The sequence below is a fragment of the Pan troglodytes genome, chromosome 3, assembly GCF_028858775.2.
Source record: "Pan troglodytes isolate AG18354 chromosome 3, NHGRI_mPanTro3-v2.0_pri, whole genome shotgun sequence".
NCBI lineage: Eukaryota > Metazoa > Chordata > Mammalia > Primates > Hominidae > Pan > Pan troglodytes.
Window position 1 is genome coordinate 54,352,766 of NC_072401.2, and position 23,114 is coordinate 54,375,879.

At 36.5% G+C, this 23,114-nt stretch overlaps 1 protein-coding gene across 2 annotated transcripts in view; it reads right to left on the minus strand.

Moving 5' to 3' along the window:
- Positions 1-23,114, minus strand: part of USO1 (USO1 vesicle transport factor) — an 89,602-nt gene that overhangs the window by 40,235 nt on the left and 26,253 nt on the right. For both annotated transcript variants that reach the window (XM_001153547.5, XM_009447726.2), the window contains exons 2-7: positions 21,491-21,577; positions 21,346-21,410; positions 16,382-16,458; positions 3,390-3,490; positions 3,005-3,107; positions 2,792-2,847 (exon numbers count right to left, since the gene is read on the minus strand). In XM_001153547.5, the coding sequence (XP_001153547.2) occupies positions 2,792-2,847; positions 3,005-3,107; positions 3,390-3,490; positions 16,382-16,458; positions 21,346-21,410; positions 21,491-21,577 (489 nt within the window). The remainder of the gene's footprint in view (positions 1-2,791; positions 2,848-3,004; positions 3,108-3,389; positions 3,491-16,381; positions 16,459-21,345; positions 21,411-21,490; positions 21,578-23,114) is intronic.

A 23,114-nucleotide genomic window follows, 5' to 3' on the forward strand; every position in this document is an offset into this window, starting at 1 on the left:
GCACAGATATTATTGTAGAGGAAGAGGAATAGCAAATAGGTAGTAAAAAGTCCCATAGAGGCAAACTAGCTGTTGGCTACCAGTACTGAGTAGGTAAGTATTCATATAAGACAAAAAATGCCTATGACTTTATTGGGCTTATTCCACTCATTTTCTTGTCAACTTTCAACATTAATATGAGAGAAAAAGGTGAAAACAGTTATTTTTGGATGTCAAATTCTCCCACTTAATGCTGCCAACTTCAGTTTAACTACTAACAAAGAGAAGAAGAAATACAGTGGAGAAAATATTTAGGCTCTGAGTTATATAAAGTGGGTTTAAAAACTGGTTGCCCAAACACTGTTCCCCAAAAACTAATGTTCCCCAAAAACTGTTCCCCAAAAACTAATGAAATAAAAAAATAAAAAATTGGTTGCCCTACTGACTAGTTGTGCCAACTTTAAGCAAATTACATGAACTTATAGTATACTCATGTAATATCTTTGTCACAGGGTTTTTATAAAGACTAAAGGAGACAAAGTAAGTTCTATAGAACCCACTAGCTTTCAAGGTCTTAGTATATTTTAGTTTCTTTTCTCTTTATCCTCTTGAATAGGTTTATTAAAATAAAAAAAGGTTATAAAACATGTAAAAACCAATAATCCAGACATTACAACAAAAACAGAACTTAATCTGTGATCATAAAATTAACAAAAACCAATATAAATAGACACTTATTTGTCTGTCTCAAATAAAAATTGAAAAAAGGTTAGGAGCAGAATAAAAAGGTAAAGAGTTAAAGGAAAACAGGAGATTCCAGAATTAATGCAGTTATTATTATTATTATTTTTTTGAGACAGAGTTACTTTCTTGTTGCCCAGGCTGGAGTGCAATGGCACAGTCTCAGCTCATTGCAACCTCCGCCTCCCAGGTTCAAGCGATTCTCCTGCCTCAGCCTCCCAAGTAGCTGGTATTACAGGCGCCCGCCACTACACCCAGTTAATTTTTTGTATTTTTAGTAGAGACAGGGTTTCATCTTGTTGACCAGGCTGGTCTCAAACTCCTGACCTCAGGTGATCCACCCATCTTGACCTTCCAAAGTGCTGGGATTACAGACATAAGCCACCACGCCTGGCCTAATGCAGTTTTTTTTTTAAGAGCACTTTTATATCTGAAAATGAAAATAAGTGGTAATGAAATTAAAAGATGTGGGGAGATATAATTTATGATTTGCATGATATCCTCTTATTTAAACTGCAGGACATGGAAAGAATAGAACAGAAGCTTTAAAGATACATAGTCATATTTTAGTCAAGGAAAGATACCCCAAATTTCTAATAGATAGATACCTAGTTAAATAAGACATTTCTTAAAAATGACATTTAAATACTAAAGAATAAAAAATGTACTTCTCGGCCGGGCGCGGTGGCTCACGCCTGTAATCCCAGCACTTTGGGAGATCGAGGTGGGTGGATCACAAGGTCAGGAGTTCGAGACCAGCCTGGCCAATATGGTGAAACCCTGTCTCTACTAAAAATACAAAAAAATTAGCTGGGGGTGATGTCACATGCCTGTAATCCCAGCTACTCGAGAGGCTGAGGCAGAAGAATTGCTTCAATCCGGGAGGCAGAGGTTGCAGTGAGCCGAGATCACGCCACTGCACTCCAGCCTGGGTGACAGAGCTAGACTCCATCTCAAAAAAATATGTCCTTCTTGTAAGTTACATACTGTATTAAGTTCACTACCTATAATACTGAATTGATATACATATTACAAAATTTTAAGTACAACAAATTTTAAAAACTGTATCCATAGACTAGGAGTTAAGAATGCTTCAGTTTTGTCTCTGCTTTGCCATTAACCAGTTATAAGGCTAAGAGCAATCCAAATGATATTTACTAAAACTTAGGATGAAAAAGTCACAGGGCCAATACCATAAATAAAAAGATGAGTAAGACATGGCTAACAAAGAACACTTAACTTTACTTGGTTTCTATGGGTCTTGGGCATTTCACTATAAATATGGAGATTTAATTAGCTTGATATGATCTCCTAGCTCCAGAATTTAATTTTTCTAATTGCTATTTTAAATATTACAGAATTTTTATCAAGTTGTAGGTAACAATAGAGAAAAATGCTTATGCAACAAAATATACAGCATCAAATACAAAATATTCAAACTTATATGCAAATATAAAATAAATCAGAATGGAAAATAAGTCCAGAGCAAATCATGCTCCATGATTAACAAGGCAAATCCTTAGAAATACACACTCAATCAAATAAGGGCAAGGATTCCAAATATAATGCTTTGTTGGGTTTACACAGTTCAATGTCTGGAGGTATCTCCGCTACTCTTTATGAGGAAAAGGAAATTGCAGAGGTAGAGTTTGGTGTCAAATACAACTTTTCAGCAGATAGTATAAGAAATCCTAAACTAATGGAAGAAATAAATTTGAATGGCAAAATGGTTTGTCTAACCCAAAATACTGGATAGCCAGGAAAGAATGAAACAATGTGGCCTTGTACAACTTTAAAAGGTCATTACTCCAGCCACGCTCAGTGGCTCATGTCTGTAATCCCAGCATCTTGGGAGACCAAGACAGGAGGATTGCTTGAGCCCAGAAATTCAAGACCAACCTGGGCAACATAGAGAGACCCCCATCTCTATTTACTAATTTTTAATTTTTTTAAAAAAGGTCATTACTCCAACTTTCTAAATCTAATTTCCTAAAACTCAACAACAAGGATTTCATTTGCAAGAGAAAAAAAAGCCACATATTTTTGTATTTCTTTTCGAAATTTAACTTACATCATTACGTATAACTTCCCTGGAATCCGCTAGTAAGTCCATCAATCTTGAAACACCTAGAACATACAACCATGTGAAAAATGCTGGCAGACCAAAAATACAAATAGTGACTCAAATTATTAACAATTTACTAACACACCATTTCAGTCCCTTTCTCTAGGAAATGATACTCATGCTTTAATCAAAATAATATAAAAAAGATAAGTCACTTACCCATAGGACTGACTAAAATAATTTGTTGCACCTGAGGCCCTAGTTGTTTTAAAAGAGAAGTAAGAAGCTTCACACCAGGCCAGCGGACATGGAAATCAAACTCCTGCAATGTAAGAATTCAAAATATTTAACATCTGTAATTCACATTTTCGAGAAAAACATTTTTTCCACTAATAACTTTTACCAGAAACTACAAGTAAAACATGGAAGTTTAGCATACTTTAAGTGATTACATAGTTCTTGAAACATGCATGTGGATCTCTTGCTATAATACAATAAACTTTACTACCTTTAAAGGTATATACATGTTACTTCCTCAATAACATCCAAAAGGCAACAAAAGCAGCTTATTAAGATGACAAAAACATCAAGGTTCCCTATTTACCTCCAATAAAGATAACAGAAGAGTGACATTTTCCTGCTGCTTAATGAAAATTTCTGTAAATTGGCTTCCCAAATCTTCACTCTGTCTTGTGGAATTTTCTTCTGTAGTATTCAAAAATAAAGAATTTCAATTTAATAGTAGGTTATTTTAAAATATCCTTTCATTGAAGAGTTAAGCGTGAATGATAATTTTCCTGGTAAACAATTCAACACTGGAACAGTGTGGCTGGTAGCAATATCACAATTACTATGTAAAGCTATATCCTTAAAATAATGTTCAAATTCATTTAAATACATTTTATTGGCTAAATGTTTAAATATGATATCTAAAAAAAGGATATTTAAATATTCATATTTTCTCAAGGGCATTTTTAGGTTACTCTTCTATTAGGGCATAAGGAAACAATTTGGGATAGAAATAGTCTATCTAGAATGTGGCAGTGGTGACACTTCTGTATACTTCTGCCCAAACTCAGACTACAATTCAGAGTAAATTTTATTGTATATAAGTTGTATCTTAAAACCCTTGTCCCCAAAACAATATTGAACATATAGTCCTTGCTGACTGTTAGTGTTACTGGGTTAAATAATTTAATTATGAAATTAAACCAATCTACTCCAGATTTCTCAGTATCTTTTTCATATACATATCCTACAAAATTCTTTGGCAATAAAATCAGAATTTGACATCTAATTTCTCACTTATTGTTTAAAGGATTTTACATTTGTCTTTAATGTTTAAATGTCTTTTAATTAAAGTATTTGTTGTCTCAATGTACTATGTAAAAAAAAAAAAAAAAGTAAAGGATCACTAAAAATGAAAGCAACAACTGCCAAAGCAAACTACTTAAGATCTGCCTATATTATAAACTCAAATTAGTGATGCAAACATACTACTTCCCATTCTCTCACTCACACCAGACACAGCTAATTAATCACAGCATTGGCTGAGCGTCAGAATACTTTTCCATATAGTACTCCACTAAGTGATTATCAGCCAATGGAGCTGAAAGTCAAGATCAAACCCATTATCCCTCAGAAAATTCTTTTCTATATGTGAGGGAAAAAACCCAGCAGATGACAGGAAAAGCAAAGCAATCCAAGATTGACAGTCATAATCCCATCTAATTGTTTATAGAGGAAAAAGAAGAGACCAAAAGTACAAATGAAATGTTTTCCAGTTGATTAATTACCTAAATATGCTGGGTTTATCCTTCAGAAACTCCAAGAAATATTTCTCTTAATCATCTCTTATATCAGTAAAAGAATTCACTGCTTTATACTTTCATTTTAAAAGGATTACTCTGGTTGCTATGCTGAGAACACACTGTCAGTGAGTAAGGAAAATAGGGAGACAGGTCAGGAGGCATAATCAAGAAAAGAGTCACATGAAGGTGGCTTAGACCTTAGATGTCATAATTTTTATTACAAAGGATTATGATTTGTTGACATGTTGCACAGAGGAGTGTGGGGAAAGAAAAGGAAGAGTGATTCCAAGCTTTTGGCCTAAAGAACTAGAAGGATAGGGTTGCCATTTACTGAGATTGGAAACACTGTGGGAGAAGCAAGCTGGAAGTATACAGAGAATCAGAAGTTTAGTTTTGGACATATTAAGTTTGAGATACCTTATAAAAATCCAAGTGCATATACCAAGTAAGAAGCTGGATAAATACTAACATAGATATCAGTGGAGAAGTCTGTGTGGATACACACATTAGAGTGGTAAACATATAAATGATATTTAAAGTCACAAGACTGGATGACAAAGTGCAACTACAAAAACCTTACAGCTAACATCATACTTAATGGTGAAAGACTGAATGTTTTCCTCTTTAAGATCAGAAGGAGGCAAGAATGTCCAATCTCATCAATTCTAGTCAACATTGACCTGAAGATCCTAGTCAGTGCCATAAGGCAGGAAAAAGAAAAGGAATACAGATTAGAAAAGAAGTAAAACTGTCTTTATTTACAGATGACATGTTTGTCTATGAGGAAAATCCTATGGAATCTACAAAAGAGCTAATAGAACTAATAAGTAAGCTTAGAAAGTTGCAGGATAAAAGGTCATACACAAAATTAATTGTATTTCTATTAATAGATACTAGTAATGACAATCAGAAATTAAAATTCAAAAAACAGTACCACTTTCAATAGCATCAACAAAAACATTTGACAATAGGTGTGTGCTACTTACACTCTGAAAACTCCAAAACACTGCTGAGAGAAATTGAACAGGCCAGGTACAGTGGCTCCCACCTGTAATCCTAGCATTTTGGGAGGCTGAGGCAGAATTGTTTAAGCTCAGGAATTCAAGACCAGCCTGGGCAACATAGTGAGAACTTGTCTCTACAAAAAATAAAAATTTAGGCTGGCTTGGTGGCGCATGCCTGTAGTCCCAGCTACTCGGGAGGCTGAGGTGGGAGGATCCCTTGAGCCCAGGAGTTAGAGGCTGCAGTGAGCTATGATTGTACCACTGAACTCTAGCCTGGGTGACAAAGTAAGACCCTGTCCCAAAAAAGGAGAAGAAAAAAAAAGAAATTAAAGAAGACCTGCAAAAATAGAGATATACTGTGTTCTTGTATTAGAAGGTACAATATTTTTATGTCAGGTTTTCACAAATTGATCTACAGTCAACAGAATCCCAAATTCTCAGTTGACCCTTTTTGTAGAAATTCACAAGCTGATTCTAAAATTGGTTTGCAAATGCAAAAAACCTAAAACAGTCAAAACAATTCTGAGCAACAGTTAGAGGACTTAACACTACATAATTTCAAGATTTATTATACAGCTACAGTAATCAAGATGATGTGCCATGCATAGATCAATAGAAGAGAATAGACCAAAAATACACCCATTAACTCAAAATGGATGATCTCCTGACCTCGTGATCCGCTCGCCTCAGCCTCCCGAGTAGCTGGGACTTCAGACGCCTGCTACCACGCCCGGCTAATTTTTTCTACGTTTAGTATAGATGGGGTTTCACTGTGTTAGCCAGGATGGTCTCCATCTCCTGACCTTGTGATCCGCCTGCCTTGGCCTCCCAAAGTGCTGGGATTACAGGCGTGAGCCACCATGCCCGGCCAAGAGTTACGAACTTTTAAAAGAAAAAGCCAAGCATGTTTATACATGTATCAAAAGTCATCAAATTGTTTATTTACATATGTTCATTATTTTACATTAATTAGATGTCAATAAAGCTGTATGTGTTAGGGGGTATCTAAGTAAAGATATTGAGTGAATATCTGAATATACAATGATGAACTTCAGTGGAGAGGTCTGGGTTGGACATGCACATTTGAGTGGCAAGCATATAAATTATATTTGAAGTTACAAGCCTAGATGAAATCAACAAGGGAGGGAAGGGGGAAGGAAAGAAATCTGTGCCCTGTGGCATTCTAATATTAAGAGGTTGGGGAGATGGGGAGGAAAACTGCGAAGGAGACAAAGAGTAACCAATGAAAAAGGAAGAAAGCCAGGAGACTTCGCAGACTGACAAACAAATGAAGAAAGTACTCAATGAGAAAGGAGTGACTATCAAATACTAATGATAGGTAGAATCCCCTCTGAACTTCAAGAAATGAGGTACATTACTAACACAGGTAGAGGTAATTTCCAATCATTTACAAAATGACTAGGGTTGAGTAGTTAAATACTTTCCTGAGTAGCAGTACAGTATAATGGAAGAAGCTCACAAAGATTTTTGAGTAAGACCAGTTAAACTCATATTCAACCACTTAATAGCCATGTTACTTTGGGCAAGTAGCCTAACTCTGTCAAGTCTCAGTTTCCTTATTTGTAAAATGGAGATAATGTCTTCACATGGGGTTTTCTGTGAGGATTTAAAATAAGTAAAACATCTAGCATAGGGCTTTGTAAATAATGTGCTCAATAAATAGAAGCACTGTCATCATCACCATCATCAAAATCATCATCCCCAAGACAGGATTTCTCAACCTTGGCACTCCTGACATTTCTGGCCAGGTACGTCTTTGTTGTATGACCTCCCCGTGCAGTTTAAGATGTTTAGCACTGTCCCTGGCCTTACCCACTAGACGCAGTAGCACTCTCTTACTTCCTCTTACTGTGACAACCAAAAATGTCTCCAGACGTTGCCGAATGTACTAGGAGTGGGGTAAAGGAGGGTAAATTGCCCTCACTTGAGAACCATGGTCCTAAGATTTATAACATAAGCTATATATTTACTAAGTTTTCAAATGAAACAGAATCTAACAATCTTCCTTTGATGATTCAGAATTTTGGATTCTTATAAGGTTATCATTAATTAAGTATTATCACCAAGATGCAAAAGACATAAGAAAAAGTATATCCTATACTTCCAGAAAGTTGTCTGTAAGTCTTGATATTTTACCTTATATTTCTCTCTTTCTCATAAAAGTTATATGCAACCTATCAAAAAAAGTAACTGAGTTCATAATTGGACTCTAAATAAAAGTAAACTCACTGTATTTTAATTAAAGTTTTATATCTTAGGTTAGTGGTGGCTTCAGAAGAATTATATCGGGAAGCAGTCACTACTTCCACTTCAGGAAAACAGGTAGAGGAGAGGATAAAGGATAAAAAACAAACAAAAAACAAACACCAAAAGTACACTTGAAAGCTATCATGTTACTACATAATCACAGATATACTGAGGGTATTAAGTGAAGGTGGCAGAGGATTGATGCTACAAAGGCCTGATAATAATCATAAGGAAGCCTAATACTCAAACATAACTAGAGTGGATTCAAGGGACATTCTCTGCTACAGATCTGCTTAAAGGATTTCCTGTTGTTCCTTTGTGAGCTGATAAAATTGTGTCCTAATTACTTACACACGCTTGAAGGTAAAACCTTGCTTGGTAAATTGTGATTTTCAAAGCTCAAAGGTGAACTTATGAATGGAGTTGGAAAAAAAAAAAAAAAAAGAACTGGTACCAGGTACATAGCAAGAACTGCACACCCTTCCCATTTTATTTACAAACTGACAGGATGATGGAAAAGGAGACTGTGAAAAAATTGGAAAAGATAATGGGAACTTGGGAGCTGGTAGAATCTTTTGAAAGCTTTCATCTTTAGAATCAGCTATGAACAGAAGTCCTGATTCCCACAGTATGGTAAATGCTACGTACCCAATAAAATCTCACAGGAGCTGGTGGGCTAATGAGCCTACCTTGTTTTTTAAGCCACCCCAGAACCCTAACAAATCATGGAGATGTTAGCCAAATTCTAGTGAAACTGTATAGATAAAAAAGCAGATAAAGAAATTATACAAAAAGGGCCCATTGGGAATGCATGTCAAATAAATTATTCTCCAAATACATGAGAAATCTATGTTCAAAAGACAAGTAATATTTTCTCAGAATTGTCTCCCTCAAGAAATTAAAATCACAGCAATATTAACTTAGTCATGGGTGCTTTGTAGGGCTAGTTTCCATTTGCATATATTCATATTTGTTGAATGAGATATATAACTTTAAAAATCATGCGTTTGAAAGTAATTTATAGCATAATTATTTTTTATCTCAGTGGTGTGAAGATAGCAGAGAATGAAAACTTGACTACAAACAAAAGACAGTAATGTGAGTGAGTGAAGCAGGCTAACATTAGAGGATGGGGAGTATATGCCCTGTCTAAGGAAAACAGCAGTTACTCAACTCCAGCTGCCTGTTGCCATGTAGGAATGCAGATCCAGGTATTGTCAATCTTCAGGTTTTTTCAAAAAGAAGTCTAAAATACAAACGTTGACACAAGCTCCCAATTTATAATAGTGGCAACTTATTCACCTTACTTAAAATACTATGTGGGTCGAACAGCCTTGCTTACAAGATAGACAATGCCCTTGGGCCAAAAGTTTGTGACCTCGTGAGAAAAGCTAAAAATTATAGTTATTGACATTTGGGAAAACATTAAAAATTATAAACTAATCTAAAAAGGAAGAAAAAAAACCACATATAGACTTGATGGATTCTTCCCCTAAAATGTTGAAATATTTTTACATATGTAAACATAAACAACTAACCAAGCCTTGGTTAGTATATTTCAAAACAAAGGATAGCGTGGCATGTTAATAGGTACATGGCAGAACTAAGCCCCTGTGGACAAATATATTTGGATTAAACAAAGTTGAACAAGATTTTTCACTGCAGGCTTCTCAGCACTTACTACACCAGTGTAAATTTTATGAAGCTTCAGAGGGGAATATAGTATTTATGTTTATTTAACTATGAACCTGTTTTAATACAGAACACTCTCTAGAACTTCTGTGCTATGCTTTAAGGAAGTCAGGTCTAATACCAGAAAGAGTTTAATTCAGTGTTTGCACTGGGCACAAGCAAATAACTTAGGAAGAAGTAGAGTTAATATCTTTAATTTATTCTGTAGCTATATTGTATAATATGCTGTAGCTTATCAGTATAGAATTAAAATTTACATTTTGAATTGAACTAGTAAAATATGGTCCTATTCCAAGGACAATGGTTCCTTCTGGTTTAACACTGTCAATTTTAAAAAGTGTGAGATATACGCCATTTCTTTTAAGTTACAGTCATAAGACAGCACTTCTGAACTTTAATGAAGTATCCCCAAATTAGCTAAGCAATTAAGGTAATACACAAAGCTTTAAGTGTGGCAGTAAATTAAGCTACAAACTACTATAAACTACTACACTAATATCTAAAAGTTGTGAACAAAAACTAGAACCATGAGAAATTATACCAATTATACGTGTAAGCAAAGGCATGAAACAAGTAAACCATCTTCTCTCATCATTAATCATTAGATTACAACCTTTATAGCTAAGTTTTTTATAGCCTATAGTTTATATATTATATTGTGTATTTATAACCTGTAAATCACCATTTATTGTAAGGTAAATGAAAAAAATAAGATAAAAATGAAATGGCCCTTTGTTACCATAGTAAAAATAAATTTAATATAGGAATGTAAAATAAAAAAATGCCCGTTCTAAGTACTTACACAGATGCTCCTCAATTTACAATGGGGTTATGTCCTGATAAGCCCATCAAAAACTGAAAATATCATAGGTTGAAAATGTATTTAATATGTTTAACCTACTTTAAATGTGCCCAGAACACTTACATTATCCTACAGCTAGGCAAAATATAACAGAAATCATATTTTATAATAAAGTATTATCTCATGTAATTTACTGAATACTGTACTGAAGGTGAAAACACAGAATGGTTGTATGGGTATTCGAAGTATAGATTCTACTGAATGTATATCGCTTTCACACCATCGTAAATCAAAAAATCGTGAAGTTGAACCATCATCTGTCTGTATAGCTCTGGATAGTTTTCAGGCCTGTTTATATGACTGGCATTTAAGTACGCATGCATAGATATATTTACTCTTCAAATGTATTTCTAGTAGTACTTTTTCCAGAGGTGTAAACAATATTTAAAAACATTTCTGGATCTTCTCTTTGGAATTCTATTCTATACTAAGTTCACAATCTATATTATGAAGAAAAGAAATTGCTTTATAAAAGGAGATATCCTAATAAAATCAGTCCTCAGAGTGAAGAAATATCAAATAATCTTCGTTTATACTGGTAGTTAATTAAACAGGTACACGTATACTTTTTTTGTTGTTTTTGTTTTGAGACGGAGTCTCGCACTGTCGCCCAGTCTGGAGTGCAGTGGCGCGATCTCTGCTCACTGCAAGCTCCGCCTCCCAGGTTCACGCCATTCTCCTGCCTCAGCCTCCCAAGTAGCTGGGACTACAGGGGCCCGCCACCACGCCTGGCTAATTTTTTGTATTTTTAGTAGAGATGGGGTTTCACCATGTTAGCCAGGATGGTCTTGATCTCCTGACCTTGTGATCTGCCTGCCTCGGCCTCCCAAAGTGCTGGCATTACAGGCGTGAGCCACCGTACCTGGCCAGGTACATGTATACTTTTTAACATTTATCTGAATATTCTATAAACTAGTTTTGTGAATTACATGATTTAATAAAGAACCCAGTCAGAAAAATAAAGAAAAATTGGCCACAATTTATTGAATTAAAAATCTAAGAAATACTTAAAAAAAAAAAAAAAAGGAAGGAAAAAATGTATTTAAAGATATTGTTCTGGCTGGGCGTGGTGGCTCATGCCTGTAATCCCAACACTTTGGGAGGCCAAGAAGGGCGGATCATGAAGTCTGGAGATCGAGACCATCCTGGCCAATATAGTGAAACCCCGTCTCTACTAAAAATACAAAAATTAGCTGGGTGTGGTGACACTAATCCCAGCTACTTGGGAGGCTGAGGCACGAGAATCACTTGAATACAGGAGGCAGAGGTTGCAGTGAGCCGAGACTGTGCCACTGCACCCTAGCCTGGCAACAGAGTGAGACTCTGTCTCAAAAAAAAAAAAAAAAAAAAAAAAAAGTAAAATTGTTCTTCTACTTACTCAATGATACCATATAAGTTACATCATCTCTGGGCTTCCATTTTCTCATCTTTAGAAAGTAGAAAAATACCACCTACCTCACTGGCTGCTATGAGGATTACATAAGATAAACATGAAAGATAAATTTTAAAGCTCTCTACAGTATCACAATAATAGAAACAACTACTGATCTTTACTACCCAACAAGGAAATAGCTTGACAAGAGTCAAGGCACAATGCTCTGGTATCATCTGATGTCAAACAAGAGATTCAAATGTCACAAAAGGTAATGCTTCATACTTTAATAAGTTAGTTTATTTGTTAGTATTTTTATTATATATAGGCAACTTTGTTATGTACCTTTTAAACACTGCTTTAGATAAGAATATTTCCTTCTTCATTTAAAAAAGTTAAGCACACCTCAAGGAAATTGGTAAAACAAAACAAACCAAAAAAACTTGGTTACTTTAGTTATGAAGAAAACAAGTATCAATGTTAAAAGTAAATGAAACTTAAAAGAGATTAGAGAGAAGAAAATAAAAAAAACTAGTGAGTTCTACGAGTTAAGGTAAGAAATGTCAGTAACTAAAACATCATTACTGAGTATGCATTATTTTAAAGGGACAATATCAATATACATTCTCTGAACTAGAATACCTTCCAGTTCTTACTGAATATAGGTAAAAAATATATGTATACATATTGAAATATTACTTTTATAGATTTTTGTTTGTTTGTTTTTTAGAGGCAGGGTTTCACTATGTTGTCTAGCCTTGAGTGCAGTGGGTATTCACAGGTGCAATCATTGCTCACTGCAGCCTCGAACTCCTGGGCTAAAGCGGTTTTCCCACTTTAGTCTCCCAAGTAGTTGGCACTACAGGCATGCACCACTGCACTTGGCAAGTATTTTTAAATGAACTGTCTAAAAACTTTTTTCCAGGAAATACACACAAAGTAATTTTGAATAAATTGTCCTACCAGAGAAAAAGCTTTAATTTTTATTTATTAATTTTTTTTTTTGAGACAAGTCTCACTCTGTCGCCCAGGCTGGATCGTGCAGTGGCACAATCTTAGCTCACTGCAACCTCTGTCTCCTGGGTTCAAGCAATTCTCCTGCCTCAGCCTCCCAAGTAACTGGGATTACAGGCACCAGCCACCACACCTGGCTAATTTTTGTATTTTTAGTAGAGACAGGGTTGCACCACGCTGGCTAGGCTGGTCTTGAACTCCCGACCTCAAGTGATCTGCCCGCCTTGGCCTCCCAAAGTGCTGGGATTACAAGTGTGAGCCACCACGCCTGGCCAGAAAAACCTTCAATTTTATTTAAAGGTGCACTAGAATATTTTATGTGTTCTGGACAGTAAACAGATTTAGTAGCTGCAGAAATAATAGTAATGTAAGTTTATTAAAATATTCCTCTTCAATTAAAGAATTCTTATATAGTAAAACAAATTTCAGATTTTTTTTTTTTTACCAGCCAGAAGAAACAGTACTTGACAGTGTCCTTTTATATTATCAGAAACTATGCCTAAAAGCATCATGCAGATGTAAATGCAATCTTTTACCTTCAACATCATCTGAAAAGGTAGATAAAAATAAACAAATAAAAAGTGGATGATAAAGACAATAGTTTTTTAATGTAGTAGTATACACAGTAAAATAGGAGCTTAAAAATGTTTAATAAGCTACATAATCCTTTGGAAGAAGAGATCCACATGTACTTTGGTCAAATACCTCAGATATACTAAAAGAGATTTAGCATACGCTATATTTTTAGGACTACGAGACAGATTTATCATCAGAGGGTTGTAAAACAGTCCTAAAGAACTCTAAAATGTAGTTCATTGTGTCAGCTAAGAATTACATTTCACGAAGCAATAAAAGCAAAGTATCAATAACAGAACTGAAGGACATGTCTCAATGTCTATTTTTATTTTTATTTTATTTTATTTTTGAGACAGAGTCTCCCTCTGTCACCCAGGCTGGAGTACAATGGTGCGATCTCCGCTCACTGCAACCTCTGCCTCCCGGGTTCAAGCGATTCTACTGCCTCAGCCTCCTGAGTAGCTGGGATTACAGGTGTGCACCACCACGCCCGGCTAATTTTGGTATTTTTAGTAGAGATGGGGTTTCACCATGTTGGTGAGGCTGGTCTCGAACTCCTGACCTCAGGTGATCCACCCACCTTGGCCTCCCAAAGTGCTGGAATTACAGGCGTGAGCCACCATGTCTGGTCTTTTTTTTTTTTTTTTTTTTTTTTAAAGACAGAGTCTTGTTCTGTTGCCCAGGCTGGAGAGTGCAGTGGCACAATCTTGGCTCACTGCAACCTCTGCCTCCCAGGTTCAAGTGATTCTCCTGCCTCAGTCTCTCAAGTAGCTGAGATTACAGGTGTGCAACACCATGCCTGGCTAATTTTTGTGTTTTTAGTAGAGACGGGGTTTCTCCAGGTTGGCCAGGCTGGTCTTGAACTCCTGACCTCAGGTGACCTGCCCGTCTCGGTGTCCCGAAGTACTGGGATTACAGGCGTGAGCCACTGTGCCCAGCCAATGTCTACTTTCTTTCTTTTCTTTTTTTTTTTTTTGAGACAGAGTCTCACTCTGGTGCCCAGGCTGAAGTGCAATGGCACAATCTTGGCTCACTCCAACCTGTACCTCCTGGGTTCAAGCAGTTCTCCTGCCTCAGCTTCCTGAGTAGCTGGGATTACAGGTGTGTGCAACCACGCCCAGCTAATTTTTGTATTTTTAGTAAAGACAAGGTTTCACCATGTTGGCCAGGCTGGTCTCGAACTCCTGACCTCAAGTGATCCACCCACCTCGGCCTCCCAAAGTGCTGGGATTACAGGCGTGAGCCACCGCGCCCAGCCCAATGTCTACTTTTTAACTGACTCTTTCAGGATGACTAAATTTTCAGAAAAAAAAAAAAAAAAAAAGGTCCTTAATAAAAGTGATTCTATTACTGTTTATCCAAAGGATCATTTTTGGATGCTAAATTAAAGAGCCTAAAAACACAAAGAAAAATGCAACAGGTGGGCTCTAAACATGATTATAAATTTATTAAAAAAAAACCTCCTAACTAAAAAATATTGTTGCTACACATTTTTTTTAAGAACAGAAAAAATTATCCCAGCAAATTAACTAGAAAAAGAGCTAAAATTTTAATCTGAAACAACTAAGGGGGATAAAAGGAAAGAAAAGAATGTCATTTTAAAAAATGTATTTGAACAACTGCGTTGCATCTAATTTTCTCATTGTAGAAATAACTAGGGAAAATAAGTATCTTTTTCTTCAAAGAATATTCTTGTGTGTATTGTATCTATGTATTGTCATGTGACTGACAACCTCTTTTTCCATGGGTACCAAATTACATTTACTAAATATTTTTCACCCTTAAGAAATTAATAAAGTTAAGCTATAGGATAGATATCATGGAGAAATTTGTTTAAAAAAATTTTTTTAAATGAGATGGGGTCTCACTTATGTTGCCCAGGCTGCTCTCGAACTCCTAGGTTCAAGCAATCCTTCCACCCCAGCCTCCCAAAGTGCTGGGATTGCAGACATGAGCCATAACACCCAGCCAAAATAAAAGTTTTTTAAAAAGGATATTTATGTCTAAGAAATTGTGACTATGCAACATGATCCAGTTTCAGATGTTCTCAATACTAGTATTCTGTGAAGTTAATATTGACATATATTCCTGCTCTACTTTTAATTTTAATAAAATATGAGCAAGGTCAGTATGTATCTATACTTCTTTATTATTTGTCTACTCAGAATTTTGAGAGATCATATAACTTCAGTCTAAATTAGATTTATAAAATGTATGAATATATTCACTGTTCTGACTTTACAGAATAATGAAAAATCTACTATGTCCTACTGTAACAGCCAATTTGATATGACAAATACACTCTTCAACAGAATTGTGAAATGTTACTGCGTATGTTTTGCAACATATAGAACAAAATGTATACAGGACAAAATGTATACAGACTTCCAATCAAGCTTCACACAGTGACAATAAATAAGACAGATAACTTTATGTTAAGTGTGCAAATATTTTAAAACAAAAAAGAAAATGAATGTGCCAAAGAAATGTGTGGATTTCAAACCGATTTATAGCAATGTTCACCAAACAGACAAAATGTAAAGAAAAAAAATCTAAATTTAAAAAATTGTTGCACTTTATAAATTAACATAAGTCCTATGTAAAAAGTTTAAGTATTTATTAGGAAAAACTCTCTAATTTTATATTGCTCACTAGATAATAATATAAATTTTCAATCAATAGCCATAAATAATTATTTAATCCAGAACTGGCTAATATGCATACTGCCTAACTAAAACCAAACACAAGCGGGCAAAAATATTACTTAAAAAGAAGGATCTTATTCCATCTCACTATAATGTTCTGACTTACACACAAAGCAATCATCCTAAAGACACTTTTCTAGATCTAAGCCTATGTGTTTATTAAATTTTTTAATGAAAAAAGTAAAAAAACTTATACATTTATAAAACAAGTCCAACTTTAAAACCAGCAAAATTAGCACAACCCAGTTGGTTTTATGTACAGAAAACACAGTAAAAATAACTGGAAACTTACCTACTTCTTCTTCTTCTTCATTAGATATTATATTATATAGTGTGTCCAAAGCATAACCTATTATTTCAGAATCTGAACTGGAAAAAAGAAATTATTACACTTATACACTGCTGATGAGAGTATAAACTGTTATGACCATTTTTAGTTATTTAGCAATTTTAGAAAATTCCATTTCTAAAGGCATACTCTAAGAAAATATCAGAGTGCAAACCGTAAAAAATGTGTAGTTTTATTTCTAATTGTGAAAATTTAGAAGCAACCTAAATGCTCAATAATAAAAAAACACAGTATGGCAAATTCATACATATAAGGTGGCAATTTAAAAAATGTATTTTGTGTTTTTACTTTGAATCCTGAGAAGCTAAAAAATGTATTTCCAAAGAATATTTAGTGACATGATAATTTTAAAAATTCTTGATATAATAGCAAGTGGAAAAATATAAAAATTTATGCACAGTTATCCCATTTAGTAAAATATATATGTATACGTTTGTATCTATGCATATTTTAAAACATTATAAATTTACAAAATAAGTACAACTTTAAAACCAGCAAAACTAGCATGACTCAGTTAATTTTATGTGTGTCTATGTATGTTTACATATGTATATATATGTATACATACATAAAAATCTAACTGTTCATATCTAGAGGAACAAAGTAGACTTAAAAATATAAAGAAAAGTAACTGTTATCTCTAGTTCAACTACTAGAGTGTTTTTCTTCTTTATATATTATTTTCTTAAAAAAAAATCTTATGGTGCCCGATGCGGTTGCTCACGCCTGTAATCCCAGCACTTTGGGAGGCTGAGGCAGGTGGATCACCTGAGGTTGGGAGTTCGAGACCAGCCTGACCAAAAGTAGAGACGGAGAAACCCCGTCTCTATTAAAAATACAAAATTAGCCGGGCGTGGTGGTGCATGCCTGTAACCCCAGCTGCTCGGGAGGCTGAGGCAGGAGAATCGCTTGAACCTGGGAGGCAGAGGTTGCAGTGAGCCGAGATTGTGCCACTGCACTCTAGCCTGGGCAACAAGAGCAAAACTCCGTCTCAAAAAAAAAAAAAAAATTATTATGAAAGACAATAAAGACCACTTTACATAAGAGATGCATTCTATTTTCCATATTGAGATGTTAATCATTTCATCATTAACTTTATAAGACTCAGTAATAAAATATGCGTGTGATTTAACACTCATAGAATAAAGAAGATTATAAGTATGTATAATCATCACACTAATCTGCTTCTTTTTTCCTGCTCTTCTAAAGGCCACCCACATTCTCTGGCTCACGGCTCCTTCTCTCCATTTTCAAAGCCACCAAGAGCAGGTTGAGTCCTTTTTTTCTATCACTACACTCTGACTTCCTCTTCTGCGTTCCTGTTTTACTTCTTTTTTTTTTTTTTTTTTTGAGACGGAGTCTTGTTCTGTCGCCCAGGCTGGAGTGCAGTGGCGCGATCTTGACTCACTGCAAGCTCCCCCTCCTGGGTTCTTGCCATTCTCCTGCCTCAGCCTCCCGAGTAGCTGGGACTACAGGCGCCCGCCACCACTCCCGGCTAATTTTTTGTATTTTTAGTAGAGATGGGGTTTCACCATGTTAGCCAGGATGGTCTCGATCTCCTGACCTTGGGATTCGCTCACCTCGGCCTCCCAAAGTGCTGGGATTACAGGCATGAGCCACTGCGCCCAGCCTTTTCCTGTTCTACTTCTAAGGACCCTGTGATAACACTGGGTCCACCAGGGTAATCCAGAATAATCCTCTCATCTCAAAGTCCTTAACTTAAGCATATCTGGAAAGTCTCTCTCACTATCTAAGGTAAAATTCACAGGTTTTGTTGATTAGGATATAGATATCTTTGGGAGGCCATAATTCTGTCTACCACAGTTACCTACTGTGATGTTAATAACACAGACAGTCCTGATGCATCCAATTCGCTTATTCAAATGCATTAGACTTAGTGGCTTTGAAAAGGTAGTCAATTTGAGTTACACTGTCTGGGGAGAAGAAAAAAGGTCCTAACTGTTATGGACAAGCAGCTGGGCATAACTGAAATATAACTGAAAACGAGTCTATGAGATTAGACAGGCAGTACACAGATCTTTAAAAAGCTTGTATCTTTAGCTTTGTTTGAGAAACATGAACTTCACACTTCACTGAACTGGTGAAAGCATTTCAGAAGGATAATTCTTGCAACATATAGACTGAATGGAAATACAAAGAGACTGGAGGAAAATAATACTTTGGAGATGATGATTGTTTTAAACTATGTCCAAAACTTTTCGATTCATCTCTTTTCAAAAAAGTGAAGCCTAATTCTCCTCTCCTTAAGTATAGGCTGTACTTATTAACCTGCTTCTAACAACTAGAATATGATGGGATTGCCAGTACCTGACTCTGGAGATTGAGTTATAAAAGGCACTGTGGCTTTCTATTTTTCTCTCTCTAGGATAGTTTGCTCTGGGAGAGCAGTTGCCATATCAAACAGCCTTACCAAGAGAGAAACATGTTGAGGAACTGAGGCCTCTTGCCAATAGCAATGTAAGACATCTTGGAATCAGATCCTCCAGCCCCAGTCAAGCCTTCAGATGACTGCAGACCTGGCTGATGGCTTCATGGCAACCTCATGAGAGACCCTGAGCCCACTTAGCTAAGTTGCTCCTCAATTCCTGATCCACAGAAACTATGAGGTGATAAATATTTTATTTTGAATGACTAAGTTTTGAAGTAATTTGTTACACGGCCAAAGATAACAAACACAGAGGCTGTGGAAATTATTTAAGTGATTGACACTGAGCCAGAACTAAGGCCAAAAAAGGAAACGGAAAGAAAATAATGGACTCTAGCTGTTTTTTGGCCTGTGTAGGCATGATGGGTTCAGGAGAGGAATGAGTTCCCTAAGAATCCTCCAGTTTCTCGCTTGAATGGAAAGATGCTCATGACTGAGATGAACTTAGGGTAAAAGTGGTCGAAGCGGGCATGGAAAGCCTAGAAGGATTGGAGGACCAGAGATAAATTAACTTTGAACATTTTGAATTTGAGAGGCTTATGAGAGAACTTGGTAGAGTAGAAATGTACAATGCACAGCTAAAGCTTGTAAGACACATTCAACTGTAGCTAAGATCTGGAAGCTATCCATGCACAGTTAATGAAAACCAAAGATGGAGATAAAATCTCTTAAAAAGAAATTGAGGGCCAGGTGTGGTGGCTCACACCTGTAATCCCAGCACTTTGGGAGGCTGAGGTGGGCGGATCACCTGAGTTCAGGAGTTCGAGACCAGCCTGATCAACATGGAGAAACCCCATCTCTATTAAACATACAAAATTAGCCAGGCATGGTGGCGCATGCCTGTAATCCCAGGTACTCGGGAGGCTGAGGCAGGAGAAATCACTTGAACCCAGAAGGCGGAGGCTGCAGTGAGCCTAGACTGCACCATTGTACTCCAGCCTGGGCAATGAGAGCAAAACTCTATCTGAAAAAAAAAAAAAAGGCTGGGCGCGGTGGCTCATGCCTGTAATCCCAGCACTTTGGGAGGCCGAGGCAGGTGGATCACGAGATCAGGAGATCGAGACCATCCTGGCTAACATGGTAAAACCCCGTCTCTACTAAAAATACAAAAAATTAGCCAGGCGTGGTGGTGGGCGCCTGTAACAGGTCCCAGCTACTTGGGAGGCTGAGGCAGGAGAATGGCATAAACTCGGGAGGCAGAGCTTGCAGTGAGCTGAGATCGCAGCACTGCACTCCAGCCTGGGTGACAGAGCGAGACTTAATCTCAAAAAAAAAAAAAAAAAAACATTGAAAGAGCTAAAAATGGGCTAAATGATGCTTCTTTTCTTTAAATTTATATTTATTTTGTCAAGACAAGGTCTCACTCTGCTGCCCAGGTTGGAATACAGTGGTATGATCACGGCTCACTGCAGCCTTGACTTCCTGGGCTCGAGTGATCTTCCCACCTCAGCCTCCCGAGAAGCTGGGACCACAGGTATGTGACAACACACCCAGCTAATTTTTATTTTATTATTTATCTTTTTTGTTTTTTTGAGACAGAGTCTTGCTCTGTTGCCCAGGCTGAAGTGCAGTTGCGTGATCTTGGTTAACTGTAATCTCCATCTCCTGGGTTCAAGTGATTTCTCCCGCCTCAGACTCCCAAGTAGCTGGGATTACAGGCATGCACCACCAGGCCTGGCTAATTTTTGTTATTTTTAGTAGAGACCGGGTTTCACCATTTGACCAGGCTGGTCTCGAACTCCTGACCTCAAGTAATCCACCTGCCTCGGCTTCCCAAAGTGCTGGGATTACAGGCATGAGCCACCATGCCTGGCCTAATTTTTATTTTTTATGTTGCCCAGACTAGTATCGAACTCCTGGGCTCAAGCAATCCTCCCACCTCAGCCTTCCAAGGTGCTGGAATTACAAGCTTGAGCCACCATATCTGGCAATCTTTCTCTTATGATAGGCTCATATTTAATACTTAACTCTTATTACTGCAGTTTATTTCTCTTAAAAAAGCAAGTCTGAATACCAAAATATGTATATTATATGTAAATGAATATCTACTTGCCCAGTGTAAATGAATACCACTTGCCCAATTCAAACTGAAAATCTCAAGGCATTAAAGAGTTGCTTTATCCCATTTTTATATGTCTGCTTTATGCTTAACACAGTGGCTTGCACTCTGTCCAATAAATCTTTATCGAAATGACATCTGAAGTAAAAACTTAACAGCTTTAGTATGTCAACAACTTTTGGGGCCAGGCGCAGTGGCTCACACCTGCAATCCCAGCACTTTGGGAGGCCGAGGTGGGCAGATCGCCTGAGCCCAGGAGTTCGAGACCAGCGTGGGCAACATGGCAAACCCCATCTCTACCAAAAAATACCAAAAAAAAGCAATCTTTTGGAATAGTGATGCTGACTCTAAAACAAAAGTTCAAGAAAAAGTAGGGAAAAAAATCATTAAACAGAGACTTACCGATCTGTTTGTAAAACATGAATAAGATGTTCCATAGCTTGTATACCCACTTCCAAGCGGTATTTCTGCACATAAAAAATAAAAATGTTACTAAAGTAACTAATATCCAACTTAAGAAACTTAAAACATTTACAAAGTTACAAACCTTAGATAATGATTTGAGAGCACGAACAGCATTTCTTCGATCATCCAATAAAGTAGATGAAGCTACTCTGTCACAAAGCTTTTGAATCTGTCATGAAAAAATAAAATGGCATTAAAAGAATAAAAAAAACCGTGAAATTTTTGTCCCCTAAATTTATGCCATGTAATTAAAAAAAAAATCAGCACATGGGATGTAACAGAAATGGTCTTTCAGAAATCTAACTATGCATTTAGGTAGTATTATAATCTCATTACAGAGATCAAATAGTTTTGCAGAGACTTAAAAAGTGGGAGGGGCTGAAAGAGAAGTCAAAATAAATCATATAAATAGTGGAATTAAAAGAAATAATTGGTAAAATCAGAGCTTTCTAATTAGGCCTATTATGACTGTTTGAACCAGGAGGGGAGCATAATCCAATATGGTTATGATAGAAGACAGAAAGTTATTTAAAATTTTTAAAATAGTAATTGTTTACATCATCTTTTTCCTAACATTTTCATCATATATCTGAACAAGAAGAAGTCAAAACTTTATATCAAAACTTTTAAGTGTGCCTCAAAATACACAAGGATGAAACGCTTCATTATAAAATAATTTATAGAAACCAAAAAAAAATTTTTTTTTTTTGAGACGAAGTCTCGCTCTTGTCCCCCAGGCTGGAGTGCGACAATGCGATCTCAGCTCACTGCAACCTCCGCCTCCTGGGTTCAAGTGATTCTACTGCCTCGGCCCCCCTGAAAAGATGGGATTACAGGCACCTGCCACCATGCCCGGCTAATTTTATTATTTTTAGTAGAGACAGGGTTTCACCATATTGGCCAAGCTCGTCTAGAGCTCCTGACTTCAGGTGATCCACCCGCCTCGGCCTCCGAAAGTGCTGGGATTACAGGTGTGAGCCACTGCGCCCGGCCAAAACCAAAATTTAAACTGAATTTTAAAATGAATCTTGGCCGGGCTCAGTGGCTCATGCCTGTAATCCCAGCACTTTGGGAGGCCGAGGCGGGTGGATCACCTGAGATCAGGAGTTCGAGACCAGCCTGGTAAATATGGTGAAACCCTGTCTCTACTAAAAATACAAAAAATTAGCCAGGGATGGTGGCACGTGTCTGTAGTCCCAGCTACTTGGGAGGCTGAGGCAGAAGAATTGCTTGAACCTGGCAGGCGGAGGTTGCAGTGAGCCGAGATTGCACCACTGCACTCCAGCCTGAGTGACAGAGTGAGGCTCCCTTTCAAATAAATAAATAAATAAAAATAAAATAAAATAAAATAAAATAATTTATAGAAACCAAAATTTCAACTGAATTTTAAAACAAATCTTGGAACATTATTAATAATAGGAAAAAACAGATAACAACTTAACTATCCAACATGAGAAGAAAGCTAAACAATTGTAATACATTCTTTGATGGAACGCCATGTAGGTATTCAAAAGAATTAACTACTGATATGAAAATACCATGGTATAATAATGAGATGAAAAAAAGCAAGTTATAAAACTAAATTTAAACTACGGATTCAGTAAAGCAAAAGTATCAGACTGTGCATATAAAATTACATTAAAAAAGAATTTGGAAACCTAAAACTGTAAAACTTCTAGAAGAAAGCATACGAGAAAATCCTCGTG